Source organism: Danio rerio, chromosome 17, assembly GCF_052040795.2.
Source record: "Danio rerio strain M-AB ecotype USA chromosome 17, GRCz13ab, whole genome shotgun sequence".
NCBI classification, from domain to species: domain Eukaryota; kingdom Metazoa; phylum Chordata; class Actinopteri; order Cypriniformes; family Danionidae; genus Danio; species Danio rerio.
In genome coordinates, this window is record NC_141037.1 from 14,133,213 (window position 1) to 14,152,507 (window position 19,295).

The 19,295-nt window shown below is 33.8% G+C and overlaps 1 protein-coding gene and 1 long non-coding RNA gene across 2 annotated transcripts in view; both read right to left on the reverse strand.

Moving 5' to 3' along the window:
* The window catches only part of prorp (protein only RNase P catalytic subunit), a 38,536-nt gene that overhangs the window by 16,537 nt on the left and 2,704 nt on the right, over window positions 1–19,295 (reverse strand). Inside the window, exon 5 of the mRNA XM_087290157.1 lies at window positions 559–666. Coding sequence (XP_087146283.1) covers window positions 559–666 — 108 coding nt within the window. The remainder of the gene's footprint in view (window positions 1–558; window positions 667–19,295) is intronic.
* LOC147839944 (uncharacterized) lies at window positions 4,505–7,822 on the reverse strand. The gene is made up of 3 exons (XR_015513116.1): window positions 7,002–7,822; window positions 5,514–6,474; window positions 4,505–5,201 (listed from the first exon to the last, which is right to left on the reverse strand). It is a non-coding gene; the product is annotated as an uncharacterized LOC147839944 (long non-coding RNA).

Here is a 19,295-nt window from a genome sequence, read left to right on the forward strand (position 1 = left end):
TGAGCCACTGAAAAGTCATTGAAAGATCAGTGTTTTTTTTTGGTTAACTGTGGTTGAGGGTGTGACGAGTGGGTGTGGGTATTTATCTAAAAACACAGCCTATTTGTTGGCAAAAAAATCCCTTAGGTACTATTATAAAGGAGCATAATTCAATGCAAAGCCACCACCAGGACTGACAGCACTTCGTAGGCGTGCTAATTTTGTGCATAGACACTGAAATTTCCCTATTTTCTTTCATGTGAGTAACTGGGGGTCTTTCTGGTTGGAAAATTTGAGAAATTGGCCCTCTTGAACCACATTAAAACATTCATCATCGCCCCCTGCTGGAACCACTGACCCTCATTTCTAGTTTTACATGTTTTCTTCAGACTGCTGAACAGACTGCAAGCTCAAGCATGTAGGTAGACTGGGTAGTTTTTGAGACAGCTAGCTGTTATTTCCACCTTCACAGCTTTAAATCAGAGTAGGTTGAGTGTCTAGCAAGTTCAGTGATTTTAAAGGTCACCAAAACAAACCAGGCCGGTGTTGAAATGTCCAAATGTTACCCCAATCACTCACCGTTTCAGACTGGGCGGCATGAGGTAACATTTTCGCCACATTAAGACCATCGATGACTATGTCAAAGGGAGGCCTCTGCTTCACAAAACTCTTGAAGCTTTTGAGCTCCTGTAAAAACAGAAACAAGTGTTAAAATTCATGTCTGGACATGTTTAAACATGTTTTACAGTATACAGTTTAAAAGTGTACATTAAATAAAAGGCACAATTATTAGCCCTCCTGTAATTTCTTTCTTCTTCAAATGTTTCCTAAATGATGTTTACAAGAGCAAGGACATTTTCACAGTATTTCCTATAATATTTTGTATTCTGGGGAAAGTTTTATTTGTTTTATTTTAGCTAGAATAAAAACTAATAATTCTGACTTCAACTGTAGATTCTACTGGACAGCTAAGAGACCGTTAGAGCAGATTGTAAAAAGATGATCAGATAATCAAAGTAATCCAGAGTTATTTCAATGTATAGAGGTCCAATATTTTGGAGGAGAGGTGCATGATTATCTGGTAAAGATATGACAGAGCTTGCGGTTAGGACAAGTGAATAAAGACGTTATTTCAGAATCGTATAACTTGTCTTATAAACTGATAACCCAAAGACTGCAGCTTTCAGAATATGTTTCTGTAGTCTACATGGAAGGATTGTACACTGTAAAAAATGCAGGGTTCCACACAATTCATTCATGTTGTCCCAACACAAAATCAATTAAGATAACAGAACAAATTTAAGTGGATGGAACGTAAATCAATTAAGTTGTCTCAAATAAAACATCAGGAATTGTGTTAAGCTCATTTTAAATAAGGAGTTTCAATAAGCAGCAAAACTAATTTTTGGAGTGTAACCTATTTGAATATGTCTGTGAACCACAATGTTAGCAAACCCCCCTTTTGTTTTTGTTTGGTTCATTTATTAAGTTACATCATATAACTTAATTTGATTAGTCATTTATATAATGTTTTTATTTTTATTTTAACACTTTGTTAATATGTTAATGTTCTGTAATCTGTATTATTTGCAAATAAGAAAATCGATATAAAGTTGCAATCATAAAAAACATCTCAGAATCATAACCATATACATACACCTGAACAGTTTATTATATTCACATTTTACTGAAAGTTCATTGTATGTAAATATGTTAAATATATACAATCTCAAAAAATAAATAAATCAACAAATAAATAAATAAATATATATATGTATGTATATATATGTATACATATATAATATATATGTATATGTATACACACACACACACACAAACACATATATATATATATATATATATATATATATATATATATATATATATAATGTATACACACACACACACACACATATATATATAATGTATACACACACACACACACACACATATATATATATATATATATACATACACACATGTCTGATAATATTTTTTCCTCTGGAGAAAGTCTTATTTGTTTTATTTCGACTAGAATAAAAGCAGTTTTTAATCAAAAAAAAAAAAACATAATTTTTTTTAAAGGTCAAATTGATTAGCCTTTTTAAGCTATATTTTTTCAACAGTCTACAGAACAAACATTGTTATACAATACCTTGCCTAATTACCCTAACCTGCCTAGTTAACCTAGTTAAGCATTTAAATGTCACTTTAATCTGTATAGAAGTGAAAAATATCTAGTCAAATATTATTTTCAGTCATCATGTCAAAGATAAAATTAATCAGATATTAGAAATGAGTTATTAAAACTATTATGTTTAGAAACGTGCTGAAAAAATGTTCTCTCCGTAAAACAGAAATTGGGGAAAAAATAAACAGGGGGACCTAATAATTCTGACTTTAACAGTATATATATGCAATCTCAATATCTTCTCAATATCTGGTTAGGTTAGATTGAACTTTATACTGTCTGCAATACTTCCATGTTGTTAATTCTGATATTAAGCTGAATTTGAAACTCCTAACAAAACAAGAAGAAACATTAGAGATCTGGGACTCGGTTAACCGTCCTTCACAAGAGCATCGTATAGTTGCCTGATGGATGAGGAAGTTTTCTTCACACTGCTGTTGTGCAGCACAACAACCATTGCACAAGAGAAAAAGCAACCAGAGTTGCACAAGACAAAAGAGAACAGCTCAAAACCTTTATGATGGACTAACATTACAGTTAGCTGTTATAGTGGACAAGCATTAAACAACACTGTAAAAAAAAAAAAAGAAATAATTTTGTTGTGAAATAAAGCTAGAAATGTTAGAAGATCATTTCAAAACAAATGGAAAAATTGGTAATGACGGTCTGACAACAAACTGAAATCAAACATTTTAAGTAATTTAACTAATTTATATACAGGTAAATGTATTATATTATATTATATTATATTATATTATATTATATTATATTATATTATATTATTACATATTATTACATATTATATTATTGCATATTATATTATATTATATTATATTATAACATATTAAATTATTTTATATTATATTATTGCATATTATATTATATTATTATATTATATTATATATTATATTATATTGTATTATATTATATTAAATTACATTTTTATATTATATTAAATCATATTATTTTATATTACTAAATAATATTATATTTTATTATTTTATATTGTTATATTTTATATAATATTATTTTATATCATATTATATTAATATTATTTTATATTATATTACATTATTATATATTATATTATATTATATTACATGTTATTATATTATATTATATTATTATATATTATATTATTATATTATATTAATATTAATTATTATATTAATTATATATTAATAATTATTATTATATGTAATTATTTTTTATAGCATTTCCAGTTGGTCATGCTAGTAGCACAGAAATGACACATTTCACCTTTAAATTCAGGATTGTTTGTGGAAAATCACGAGGCCTGACGGGTGACAATTTATATACAGGTAACTGCATTATTATATTATATTATATTATATTATATTATATTATATTATATTATATTATATTATATTATATTATATTATATTATATTATATTATATTATATTATATTATATTATATTATATTATATTATACAGACGTGGACAAAATTGTTTGTAGCCTTTGATTGGAAAAAGATAGTAAAAACTACAGTGGTCACTGAAATAACTTAAAACTGAAAAAAGTAATGATTAATCAAAATTACTAACAAATAATTTAATGAAAATGAAAAAAAGGGTATTCAAAAATAATTGAAAAGGCAAACTAACGAAACAGACGTGGACAAATTTGAAGTCTACCAACAATTTTGTCCATATGTGTATACACACTATACATACATACACTAAATATTGTAATATATTTAAAATAATATACTAGTATACTATAATAGTACATAAATAATACTAAAGACTGTATCACTGTATATATCTTCCTAAAGAAATGATAATTATAATAGCATTTGCAGTTGGTCATGCTAGTAGCACAAAAAATTACACACTTCACCTTTAAATGCAGGACTGTTTGTGGAAAATCACGAGGCCTGACGGGTGACATTTATAGCAGACAGACATATCATTGTAAGACATCCTTCCTGAAACTCTACAAAACCCTACATATATAATCAGATTAGGTGAGGACCTTAAATACTGTAAGTGCATTCATGAACATACACAAAATACAAGCATGAATTAAAAGCGTGGACACTCTTGGATAAACACTAAACACAGCATTTTCTGTAAGTCATAGCATTAAAAAAACAACTTCACTGTCTAATTGTGGAGTTAAAGAATACTTGGATTTTCTATATGTCATAAGGGATATCCAAGCATTTGTTACAAGCACACAAAAGCGCTTCAGACTGAATTTGACCACACCTGGCTCACTTGTGAAAGTGTGATCAGCTTGTGTTTAGCTCAATAACAACAGGCCCCTTGAGGAAAAAAAAGAAGAAAAAAAAAAAGCAAGAACTTCCTTCTCCTTTGTTGTCGTTCAAGAAAATGCCTCTAGAAATGTCCTTGGCATAACATGTAAACAATGTGAGGGAATTTCCCGCTGGACTGAGGCCAGGTCACTCCTTCACCTGTCAGTTCTCAGAGCCAAACATGTGCTTTTCATTTACTAAACATTAGCTTTGAGTGTTTGCAAAGTCATCAGTGGTGGACAAAGTGCAAAAACTGAGTGGAAATGCATGACCTGATGAAATATTACACAAGTAAAAGTGTCAGGTACTATCCAGACACGAAAATCGCCTGAGGCGTTTCATAAAAAAAGATTTGTGAATGTGTTATCTGCATTTAAGCAAGCAGTAATATAATATTATGATAGATTAATTTAGATTTCTATTTTTGAGCTAGTAATGGAGCCAGTAGTATCTGTGGCTGTGAGATATGTTATTGTTAAATGAAACTAAAACTGTTACGAACTGTTTTTGTGAAGTAAAAGAAAACTAAAAGACAAGAAAATAGAAGAACAAAGGTACGCACAAGAATCTGAAACGTTGATTTGAAGCTAAATGAAAACAAATAATTAAAAAATTTAAAATATGAAAATAACAATAAGTTTTAGTTTAGTGCTAAAAGTGAAATGGACAATAAAAATAAGAGCTAAATGGAAATCTTTAAACTGTATTTGGGCATAAATTAATAAATAATACAAATACTGAAACTAAAAACTAAAGACAAGTGTGAATGAGGTTATGTTTTAATTTGAATACTATTAAACTAACTATCTTTTGTCTGGATATAATTGAGTCATTTATTCATTTTCTTTTCTGCTTAGTCCCTTTATTAATCTGGGGTCACCACAGCGGAATGAACTGCCAACTTATCCAGCATGTTTTTATGCAGCGGATGCCCTTCCAGCTGCAACCCATCACTGGGAAACATTCACACACACCCATTCACACACATACAGACACTACAAACAATTTAGCCTACCCAATTCACCAATACAACATGTCTTGTGGGGAACTTGTGGGGGAAACCGGAGCACCCAGAGGAAACCCATGTGAACGCGGGGAAAACATGCAAACTCCACACAGAAATGCCAACTGACCCAGCCGAGGCGTGCCTTCATGCTGTGAGGCGACAGCACTACCGTCTGAGCCACTACGTTGCTCATATTTGAGTCAGGGAGCAGAAAAAATTTGCAAAAATAAATTTAGAAAACAAAGTAACAAGGCAACGCAGTGGCACAGTAGGTAGTGCTGTCGCCTCACAGCAAGAAGGTCACTGGGTCCTGGTTCGAGCCTCGGCTAAGATCGCGTTTCTGTGTGGAGTGCGTTTCTGTGTTCTCCGACAGGCATTAACATTTTCACACTTTTCTCTCTTGTTTAAACACTCTCAAAGATCAAACTTTCATAGATAAATAAGTCCAGTATTGTAGAATCAAACCAAAACCTGTTGCCGGGAGCAAACAATCATTGCTCTCAGCAAAAGGTTTACAAAGCTTTTTCAGCTTTTCTGCGGATAATGTTGACATCCAGCGTAATGTTCTTTTTCCTGCAGTCACTGATCCACAAAGTCAAAGCAGACTCCGTCTTTAAGGGGGGGTCGCACACTGTGCGACGACAACACATGACACACATGAAAGTAAAGGCTGATTTATACTTCTGTGTCAAACGCCGGTGTATGCTACTCCGTTGACGCATAGCCCTTCACCTTGGTCGTCGGCGTCGTTGACGTGCACCTCTCAAAAAATTTAACAGCGCAAGCTCTGTGATTGGTCGGCTTGGTAGCGCTGATGAGTCTGGGCGGGACCGAGAGCCGCGTGAATGGTGCGAGCCTGATGGAGCGATTGTTTACAAGTTTGGAGTCCCGTGAAGGAGCTCCAGATGGAAAGGTTTGTTTTGTGTTTACCTCATAGTTAAAGTTGTTGCACGTCCGCTGGTTCCTGCCTCAAAATGAGAGAGTTTGAGCCACTTGTACATCCCGGAAGGCTTAAGCCTGGTTTATACTTCTGCGTCAAGTGACCGGCGTGACCCACGGCGCATGCAACACGCGTAGCTGTACATTTATACTTCTGCGCGCTGTCTCAGTTGGTCTGAATTAACACTTCCGAAACGCTAGTTGGCAGTGAGGTGTTAATGTTCCTCTGTGTCGAGTTTCTTCTCTGCTGTTTGGCTTTTCCTGAACACTTCCGGGATGTACAAGTGGGTCAAACTCGCTCATTTTGAGGCAGGAACTGGCGGACGTGCAACAACTTTAACTATGAGGTAAACACAAAACAAAACTTTCCATCCGGAGCTCCTTCACGGGACTCGACAGTTGTAAACAATCGCTCTATTGTGCTCGCGTCCAGCTCACGCCATTCGCGAAGCTCTCGGTCCCGCCCAGACTCGGCACTACCAAGTCGACCAATCACAGAGCTTGCGCTACATGTCATTGCGACGTGTAGTTACAATTTTTGAGAGGTGCACGTCAGCGACGCCGATGGCCACGGCGAAGGGCTATGTGTCAGCGCCGTAGCATACGCCGGCGTTTGACGCAGAAGTATAAAACAGCCTTTACACACACCGGATGCGCACATTCGCATGTTATTTAAAATAAAATTGTTCAGATGGCGCTCTGTGTCAAGGCAGAAATAAGAACAGTGTCCTGAGTTGTAGCTGTGCACCGCAGACAGCCGCCGACTACCCTGCCTACAGCCAGTGTACCCTGATACAAACCTATGTTTACAATTCTAAAATACATGGCGCTGCATAACTCGGCAAATCCGGTGAGCAACCCTGGACAGTTACAACCCTTTTTACATCCTTGTTGAAACTCACACCACTAGCGATCGAAGATGTATGCTAATTTGACAAGCTGAACGCATTCTGTACAGTACAGGAGACACAAAGGAGATTGATTGACAATGGTCTACAGACAATCAGGACGCAGAAAACAAAGTAAAAAATTTTTTAAAATTCTGAGAAACTGTAAGGCTGTGAAAGGTGAACCATGTTATAATGAGGGACCACTGTATATCAGATCAGTGTTGCAACTATTAAACTTAACTAAAACTAATTTCATGAAGTTAAAAACACGGAAAAAAATCTGACAAACAAACAAACGGAAATTGGAAACTACATTTAAACTACATTTGAAACTATTTCAGGTGAAGTACTAAAACTAAAATATAAACAACAAAAGCAAGCGAAAGCAAAACAGAAATCTCAGAGAGAATGTCTATTAAGCGTAACATACAGTATTTGTGCAAAAATGAAACAACATACACTGCAATAAATATCCGTAAATTAGAGGTTTTCCGCATTTGGTGATTTTTGTTTGTATTTTTTATTTTCCCCCATTCATTTATGCTTTTGAATTGCATTGTGGGACCTTGATCATTCTTCACAACAACTTTTTACCTTGAAAAGATTGTAAAAAGAGACTTTTATTAGCATTTTAAAGTGATATATTATCTGGGTTGGTGTTGTATATTGCACTACAAAAATTTTATAATAAACTGCCAGGACATTTTCAGTAATTTTACAGACTAATTTCTCTATATATTATGTCTTTAATTGTTTTAAACTACTAAAATGTCAATAAAAGAGTTGCATTTTCAACATCAATAATCGACAGAGCAGAGGTAAGGGTTCCATAATGCAATTCACAACCGTAAATAAACAGAAAATACTTATGAATCACAAAATACAGACACTGTTAATAAACAGATATTTTTACAGCGCACTTATTTGACTTGTTAAAAAATAAATAATTAAGTAATCATACCAAAATGAATTCTTTTTTAAACTATTATAAACGTTTTGCTGATAAATGGGCAAAACCTAGTAGTTTGAACGATTAGCAATGAAAATGAATCAGTATTTAGGGGCTGACCGTGATCCTTAAAAAAAAGACTCTTTTTAATATGTCATCAAATGATTTATTGATTTGATGCTTGAAACTTGCAATTTGTTTGACATTGCAACCCTTAGTTTGAAATGTAGCGATGAGGGAAGCATGTGTTTAGTCTTCCAGTTGCTTCTATAACCAATGTTGGGCATCAACAGAAGCAGAGTTAAAAGAAAGTTATCCTACATATATTTGAAAGAGTAACTTAACAATAAAGGCTTGCATTTGCACTCATTACTTTGCAAACTCTGTACTTTCTTCCTCAAAGCATGCAGCAAAGCATTGCGCGGAAGTTTAATCCAACACAAATCTCACACGCAGAGCTATGTTTCTAAAAACCACAAGTATTCCTGGACTGTCAGGTAGCTGGAAACCAGAGCTTTCAGTTCTGCCTGAAGCATGACAATTTTTCCTTTTCAAATTTCAATGCAAGCTCCTATAGACACCTATATGCTAAATCACAAGACTGAAAGCAAGAATAAGCGCAGCTGCTTTGCATGCTAGAAATCTTGTTAAGAGTGCTGGGGGAGGGTCAACACCGCCAGAGGGGGAAGGGGAGCTGGATATTTGGGGAATTCCTCTTTGGTTTTGGTGGGGGTTAGTGGTTAGTAACGAGAAGTTATTCAACTCTCTAAATCGCTCAATGCATTGGGTAGGAAATGAACCCAAACATTCCTTTTCACTTGGTTTTAACTATGCATGTGCTATCAGAGTTGTTGGATTTCACTCCACCTTAATAAAGAACATGCAGAGTTTGCATTTTCTCATATAAACGAGTGGAGATACAAAAGTCAACATTTGAAGTGGATTAAAAAAAACAAGAGTTTTTTTGGACAATTTTGATGAAAATTATGATCTATTTTAAATGTTAGTGCGTATTTAAATATAACTACTGTTTTTTATTACTAGACTTCAAATTCGAATATGCATGACGCATGATGCCTTTTATCTATATATATTGGGTTACCAATGAAAATGGGGTTTAAGCATCTAAATGACTAAATTGTAATGAAGGGATAAAGAGAGACACTGTAATAAACATCTGTTAATGTGTTAAAAAGACTTTTGGCCAGCGGAGAAATTAAAATGGTCGTGCCCAACTGAGTCTGGTTCTCTCAAGGTTTTTTTTCTTCACTCTCCTAAGTTTTTTTTCCCTCTCCGCTGTCGCCACTGTCTTGCATGGTTCAGGATTGGCAGAGCTACGCATTGATGAATTTGCTCTTCAGAGTTTGAACTCTCAGTAATGATTTTAAATCACACTGAACTGAGCTAAACTGAACTGAACTGAACTTAAACACTAAAAACTGAACTACACTGTTCCAGTTACTATGACCATTTATGTGAAGCTGCTTTGACACAATCTACATTGTAGAAGCGCTACACAAATAAAGCTGAATTGAATTGAATTGAATTAATTAACAGGGGTCTGTTCTTCACATGTGGATTATTTAATTAGTGGATTTGGTTATTGAAGAGTTAAAAAATATGTAAATAAAACTGTTATTCAATCTCCGAAATAAAAGTACAAAGACTGGGAGATTTGCAAACTTGTTTGAAGAAACCACATTAGCCAGAGATCAGTTATCAAGATTCAAAGATCCAGGATCTGCCAAATCATCTTAGATCATTTAAGTGTGGTACAAAGAATGGACCCCGAACAGAACAGTTCTGTATTTTGTGATATTTTCTGTTTATTTACGATTGTGAATTGCATTATGGGATCTTTATCTCTGCTTTGTTGACTTTTGATGTTGAAAATTCAACTTTGCAGTTTAACACAGAGATCTTATTGATATTTAAGTAGTTTGAACCAGTATAAGAAATAATATGAAGCATTAAGCATGTAAAATAACTGGAAAGTTTAAGTAATTGTACCTTGATTTTGTAATTGTACCTTTTAAGTCGGCTTGATGCAAATTAAAATTACTGTGAAGTAAAATTGTTGTTCACTTAATTTTTCCAGTGTAATTTACAATAACACGTTTTTACTTCAAACTATACAAAAGGCAATGACAGTAATTTTTTCAAACTTTTATAGAGGAAGGATCAAGGTCCCATAAAGCAATTCGAAAGCATAAATAAATAGAGAACAACATGAATCATAAATTACGGAAAAATTGGTATACATTGTAAAAAAATAAAATAAATAAAAATCTTGCTGCCTTGAATTTTTTAGTTGAATTAACTTTTCCAGTCATCTCAACTTACATCAAACTGACTAAAAATGTTATGGTAAATTTTGTATAACTTAAAAAATAGATGAAACCTGATTAACTAAGTAAAATAAGTTACAAAAGCAACATAACAATATGTGCAGTCAACTTTTTGTCATTACATTTCTTACATTGTAGTTCATCCACAGATGTACATTTACTCATTAACTCGTTTGGATGCAGAGGATAAGTCAAATAGGTTTTACTGAAGATTGACAATTGACAAGCCATTAGCTATGTTTCCATCCACCTGTTTTTATGTGCATTTTGGATATGCGCATAAAAAATGATTGATGAAAACATCAAGATGTGCTTACATTTGAAAATGCGCATAAAAGACTGATGCACATAATAACTAAGCAGCATAAACGTTTTATTCAATAAGAAAAGATGCGCATAAACTATGAAGTAAACACTTTCTACGGAATAAATTCCAATATGCGCATTAAAAAAATCATGTTATTATATTATTAATAACATCTAGAATAGTCAAGAACGTCTCACGCCTTCAAACGCCACCCCGCGTTCATTACATGTCGGCATTTGTCTTCTGAAGCGCAAGTCATTTATTAAATAACGAAAAGATTTATGTGGCTTCTCCTACTTTTTATTTTTGATATTTAAAGCCAGATAATAAGGAAGTGATGATTTTGTTCTCTTTGACTTGTTGGATTGAAATGCTGCTATTTGCATGTCTTTTTTATGGGATATTCCAGTTTTGCACATGAATTTAATTCGCATCTTTGGATGGAAACATAGATAATGACTTACATTGTCATTAATAATTGGGTAATCTTTTAGTTTGGGGACCAATTTCCATACTTGTTTATTAGCAGAATAATATTAAATATTATTTTTTTAGTACTGAATAATGCATTATTTGGCATCCCCATATTTCAGCCCTAATCCTACCCCACACCTAAACCTAACATCACACAATATTCATTCATTTTCCTTCGGCTTCATCATTCCACTTCACCACAGTGGAATGAACCACTTATCCAGCATATGTTTTACACAGTGGAAGCCCTTCTAGCTGCAACCTAGTACTGGGAAACACCCATACACACTCATTCACACACATACTCTACAGCCAGTTTAGATTACTTAATTCACCTGTAGCGAGTCTTTGGACCACAGCACCTGGAGGAAACCCATGCAAACATGAGGAGAACATGCAAACTCCACACAGAAATGCCAACTGACCCAGCCAAGGCTCGAACCAGCGACCTTCTTGCTGTGAGGTGACAATGCTAACCACTGAGCCACCGTGTTGCGCCAATATAATTCTTTTTTACACCATAATCAACTATCAATAATCAGGAAAGGAGATGTTTATTTGAGACGAGAGTCATAGTTATTAGTTAGTTAATTGTCTTAATTTGCCTCTCAAGAAGAAAGAAACGCAAACATGTTTGAAACAACATGAGTAAACGATGACGGAATTTTCACTTTTGGGTAAACTGTCCCTTTAACGCTGATGTACTGAGAGCTTTTATTCAGCTCTGGATCCTCTGGTGGCCAGAGAGGTTATATTGAGTAGGAACAGGAACACAGGGGATTCCCCAATGGTGTTTAGAGGGCACGTGTATACCAGCACTAACTGCAGGACTCTGTGTACCTACATCGGGTGTGTCAGGAACACACACACACATTTAAAACAAGCTCAGTCCAGACTTGATAGTGACTGCATGCTTTATTCGTGCATATAAACAATGGCTGTTGCGACAATCGTTCAGCCTTGTAGTAGCTCTTAGCACACAATGTCCAATTGCAACCTTTCAAAACAAAGGAATGGCGTTTTGTAAATCCTAAGATGGAAAAGTACCTGGTCTGTTGTGTTCAAAGCATGCATGAGATTCCAATAAATTGAAAGGCGGCAAATAAGACAGACGACAATGAAATTAGATGAATTACAGTTTGTGCAAACCACATCGTGCCCCAAGGCGGGCATTAACGAAAAGGCATCTGCGAGTCCTGTACTTTTCCTTATTACAAGCTTGCTCTTTTTTTTTTTTTAAACAGGAAAAACAAGCTCACCAAGCTTAAACCGGACCTGCAGGTGAAGGAAACTAAAAAGGGGCTTTTAACAATTAGCAATGCAAATGTTGGTATGATAATCTGAAGATTTCACACTGATTTTTTTCTTTTGAATGTGTTAATTACGTCATAGTGTATTAATCACGACTCAATAATCACCTTTGCCACATGCCAATTTCTGTTTAATGGAGAGAAGATTTCTTTCAACACATTTCTAAACATAACAGTTTGTTCTGTAGACTATCGAAAAAATACATATTACTTAAGGGGGCTAATAATTTTGACCTTAAAACGTATTTTTAAAATGTTCAAACTGCTCTTATTTTAGCCGAAATATAACAAATAAAACTTTCTCCAGAAGAAAAAATATTATCAGAAATACTTTGAAAATTTCCTTGCTCTGTTAAACATAATTTGGGAAACATTCAAAAGTCAAAGGGGGGCTAATAATTCTGACTTCATCTCTGCATATAGTTTGTTAGCCCTACTGTGAAATTTTAATTCTATTAACAATACTTCCAAAAAGTTGCTTAACACATTTTTAAACATAATAGTTTTAATAACTAATTTCTAATTACTAATTTATTTTATCTTTGCTGCAATTTAAAGAATAAAACTAGGTTATAATGTAGGCAAGTTATTGTGCAACAGTGGATTCTAAAAAAATAACAAATAAATAAAAATAAATTAAATATTACTAAATATTAAAATGAAAATACTTAAGAAAATTAAAACTGCTTTTATTTTATTTTATTTATATAAAATAAACATTTTATATTTTATTCCTTATTAAAACAAATAAGGCTTTCTCCAGAAGAAAAAAATATTATAGAAAATACTGTGAAAATGTCTTTGGTCTGTTGAACATCGTTCATTCATTCACTCATTCATTTATTTTTTTATTCATTCAGTCATTTAAATACACATATGTACGTTTATTTTATGAGACATTAAACATTTTTTTACTTTTATTTTTATTGTATGATTAACAAATTACTACATCCAGCAGAATGGTGGGAACGTTTTCAAGAAACTTTAAATAATAAAGCGCTTTAAATGCGTTTTAACAAATCTATAAACTTCTATGAACAAAATTAAATCAATATTCGGCTCTTTTTCTAGCATATATGTCAATATGTGACAGGAATTATGCTGGGTCCATTGTTATTGTTTACATCTCTCAAAATGGCCTATATTTATTACACTTCAAATATATAGTAAGATAGAAAACAGCTCTTTTACATTTATTTACCTTTTTACAAAATTATTTTCCTGATCTATTTCTGATCAAATAAAAGCACCTCTTTAGAGGACAGGAAACGTATTAAAATATATATATTTTTTAAATAAAATATAACCTCTGCACATCATCCTGCACAACATTGTTCAAACTCATGTAAAAATACTTGTATAGTCTGTCTATTGTGTATAGTTTAAGTATTTTATTTTATCTTATAGTATATGTTAGTTATGCATATGTTTTTTTTAAATAGCTCTTATGTCCAGTGTTGTGTTTGTATTTATGAATAACCTATGTAGTACCGTTGTCTTGCGAGACACGGCATTTCATTCCTCTGTATGTCCACACATGTAGCGGAATGACAGTAAAGCTTGACTTAATGTTTAAACCCTTAAACTTTCATGAATATGATGTGGAGACACTCGTCATGTTTCAAAAGTGCAACATTGCAATATTCCATATAATCTCATGTTATGCACCATTTTGAAATACATATGTGCAACATTTTTCAAGACATTTATCATAGTTAACTGTGAAAGTTGCATGTCAGTCACCCAAAGGTTTAGGGTAGCTTTGTATTGGGTGATTTGTGTATTATCTGTGAAGTGCTTGTATGCTGCAACCAAATTGCCTTCGGGAAATGACTAAAGACTGACTGACTGAATGAGAAGATTTTTTTTCAACTCATTTTTAAGCGTTAATAACTAATTACTAATTAAATAATTGTGTTACCACCATTCTAGTATTTCAGGTAGCTTTTTCTCTCAGGTTTATTGAAGTGCTTTAAAGGTGTTGCCACAGATTACTCTGTCTCAGTTTGTTTTTCAGACTTACTGAATGACTATGAGATTGGCTGCAGTCAAACTCCTTATACAAACAAGAATGTCACTGGATTATTACAAGTAATAACTAAAATGATCTGTGGATATGTTGGTGGTTCATTCCACTGTGGCGACCCCTGATTGATAGAGGATCTAAGCCGGAAGTAAATGAATGAATGGATAGATATGTAAACTGATATTTCCAACTGGCACATGACAGCGAAAACAGAAATAATTTAACTAAAACCATCTTTATTACTGAAAATACTATAGTTGCCTAAGACTTTTGCTGAGTTTTGCTCCCTCTTTGGGGTTGCATGTTTCTTTTAAATAAATGTCCACTTCTGTTCGGCAAATTATGGATTAAATGCATGAAAAGTGACATTAAGTATGAAATAAATACTCTTAAATTTTGTATTTATGAAAACCATTCTGGAAAGAAGTTTTCAGGGAGACAATAATAAAAAAATAATACCAAATCAGCATAATAAATTGGTTTTTCAAGAACAAATTGACATTAAGACTGGAGTAATAATGCTGAAACCATTTATAAACCAAATAGAGCATTTTTAATATGGTCATGTCACTGGCCCATGAACATTTCCTGCTTGTTATTAAACTATTTCATAACTGTAACAAGAGGTAATTCAACCATAACTTAATGTTAGGACAGCTATAATAACATTATTTATCAATACGTGGCTCGTTGTGTGTCATATGTGTCACTATGTGGGAAGAAATTAATTGAGACTATTGGTTTTGTTTACGTCCCTCAAGATGCTCTTTAGATAATTATGCTTTAAATATATAGAAAGATAGAAAACAGCTCTTTTAAATTGCTTTACTCTTTTTAAAATGAATTTTTCAGCTCTTTTCTGACCAAATAACCCATTTTCAAGGATAAGAAACTTACTAAAATATCTATTTTTACTGTTCAAACCCTTAAACTTTCATGAATATGATGTGGAAACATTCGTCAAGTTTCAAAATATTCCATATAATCTCAAAGGTGTTATGCAATATTTTGAAATGCAAATATGCAACATTTTGCAAGACATTTATCACAGTTAACTGTCAGCCACCCAAAGGCACCACAAATTTTGTCCTTTAAAGGCAAAATAGTTGTCCAGGCCGGGTTGTTAAACGATTCTGCAGAGTTCAGACTGGGGGTGTTTTAACAGCCTTGCACCGGTTTCACTTCATAAAGCTGCTGGAGTCCATGCAGCGCTGAACACACACACATTCACTCTCACACACATACACTGGCTGGGACTTTCCAGGGTCACTCATGTGAGAGGCTTTTGAGGGCTGAAATGTAAAAGCCCATTGTGTTGCCTTTTAACGACAGCAAAACAGCACACAAGCAATACTCGTGTCTCAGCATCAATCATGTGCACGGCCAAATGAGAGATTGTTTATGGCTAAACTGAGTGCTTTGTTTTTCCAAGATGTACTGTATTAAAATGTCCCCTTGCATGGAAACTGAATGCATTTCCAATGAGAACGGCGTTTGACAACAAACATGAGCGTTTTCTCTGCGTAAAATGGAAATTTTAGTCGCCGCTCGCCTTGTGACCTTGTGTTTTTCTAGCTTTTCTAAACGGGGACCCGACAGATGCATGAAGGAACATGTGTTGTAAAGCCCCTGCATCATATCTAAATGTGGAAGCAGACAGGATCACATGCTTTCGACATCTATAGACCCCACAGACTGAAAAAAGCAGCCATCCACAGGACAACAACATCATCTAATTCAGGGAGAGAGTCCATTTAAGACAGGGCTCAAAACTGCATGGAACAACATCTAAATCTGGATAGTGAAACAAGTGGATCACGTAGTTGCAGACTGTTTGGTGCTATCCTAAAATGTTCATTATTTTTCTTAAAGGTGTTCTTGTTTATATAATTTTAAGGGAGAAGTTACCTAAAAGCATTAGGAATGCTATAATGTATATAACGTTAAAATAGAGAGTCATGTAGAAAACTGAATATAACATGTACTGGACTTTACTGCCATCTAGTGGAGGGAGTTTAAATGTGATTTAAATGAATAGTTCAGCCAAAAATGCTGATTTGATGTTGATTTACTCACCCTAAAGATATCATGTGACCTTTTTCCCTTTCTGTAATTTTATATTTTGACTGTTCTTTTAGGAAAAAGCTCTTGAACTGATAAAGGTGGGTTCATTAAAATGTTCCTGTTACCGCCACAACTGTAATGCAAGACATTTCCATCCATCATGTTTACATATACTTTTATGCTAATGAAGATTTTAATAAAAGAACACATTTTAGTATTTATTTATACAATTTATATATTACTATATACACAACTATTGGTGTGAAGTAACAAATTACAAATCCTCAAACTATTGTAATTGAGTAGTTTTGTAAATGTGTACTTTTACTGTCCCTTGAGTACGTTTTTAGTGCTGTATCGGTACTTTTACTCCACTACTTTCATCCACATACTTTCAACCTGCAGTCACTACTTTATTTTTTCTTGTCCATGGGGATTAGAAAAATCTGTCCTGTTATTCCTGTCCAATCAAACTGCACATAAATTGCATCATAATGAACTACCTCAAGACATGTCCTCTTTATAATTGCAGCAAACTGTTTGGAAGCATTAAAAGTGTCCTAGAAGATGTCCAAAATCTTTGTACGCGTTGACCCAGAGACTGTTTAGATGCATTTCACTGATGAGAAGATGACAGATGTTTACTGTATGATGACTGAAAAGTCCTTAAACACCCAGCAGGCACAAGACGTCAACATGACGGCAGATTGAAATTGTACCCCAACGTTGTGGGGATGTTGCATTTGAAATGAAATGAAAATCGGGTTGATTTCAGAACCCAACATCAGGCCAATGTCAATGTACAACCTAAAATCAACGTCTAATGATGTTACAGCTTGATGTTGTGTGGACGTTACCACTATGACATCATGTTGGATTTTGGTTGCCACACCTGATGAATAAATGTCAGTATTTGACATCAATATGATGTTGGTTTAAGATGTTGTCTCTACGTTTTGGTCACTTTCTAACACAACCTAAAATCAACCAAACATAAAGGTCATTTAACGTTGTTATTGGACATCAAAATAATGTTGTCCTGGCTAGACATTGAATTTTGGTCACCTGACATCACAACCTAAATCTAACCTAATAGTAACATCTCATGACGATGTGTGCCTGCTGGGCAATGAATAAATACTGTACATTACAGAATGTTACGTTTACATGCACAAAGTATATCTAAATACCCCAGCTTTTTACAGCGTAATACTCGCCACTCTTGAGCACTTTTGAAAGTCATACTTTGAGTAATATTTACAACAGATACTTTTATTCTGCTTGCACTACATTTTTAGGCAAGTAATGGTACTTTGACTTGAGTGTGATTTTTCAGTACTCTTTCCACCACTAAACACAACTCATACTTACAGCCTTTTTAATCTTTATTACATTTAGTTATTGATTAATAAAGTTCATAGTGTGTTTATGCGTTTATATTGTCAGTTTTAATTTCTTGAAATTTTAGCAGTTTTTTTTTATCATAAATTTATGACTTAAATTAAACATAAAAATATTTTTATTGATCATTTTAATACTTGAATTAAAGATCAATTTTAATGTTTGAAAAGTTTTTAAAACACATGTTTTTTCTAATACATTCATTTTATTTTAATATTTTAACAACAATGTTTAAAAGATTTATGTTGGTGATAACAAAACTGGCTTAACTGTCCTTCAGTCTATGGAAATAAATTATCTTTGCTGTTGTTGTTGTTTTTGTTGCTACAATTTTTGTTGATTTTTTTTGCTTTTTTTTATTTATTCATTCATTCATTTTCGACTTAGTCCCTTTATTATTCTGAGGTCGCCACAGTGAAATGAACCGCCGACTTATACAGCATATGATTTACACAGCGAATGCCCGTCCAGCCGCAACCCAACACCGGGAAACACCCATACACTCTCAATCATACACATACACTATGGCCGGTTTAGTTTACCCAATTCACCTATAGCGCATGTCTTTGGACTTGTGGTGGAAACCCACGCGAACATATGGAGAACATGCAAACTCCACACAGAAACGCCAACTGACCCAGCCGAGGCTCGAACCAGCGACCTTCTTGCTGTGAGGCGATTGTGCTACCCACTGCGCCACGGTGACGCCAAATTTATATTTATATCTATGTAAAATGTATTTAGATAATGCTTACACCGCACTAATAATGTGAGAGTATGGGATTGGCCAAGGACAGAATAGAAGTCAAGACAACTAACCTATATTCAAGTATACAGACTACTAATTGTTAGTAGTCTGACTACAGATCTAATTTCCATGACTTTTCCAAAACTTTGTGGGTTTTTCTGTTTTTCCAAAACTTTTTCAGGCCTGGAAAATGCCAGGTCGAAAGTCCATGACTTTTCCGGGTTTTCCATGACCGTATGAACCCTAAAGAGTTTTACATTAGTGATAACAAAACTGGCTTAACTGTCGTTCACTCTATGGAAATTAAAATATCTTTGCTGCTGTTGTTTTTGTTGTTACTATTTTAGCTGAAAATTGTAGCCCTTTTGTAAACATTTTTAGC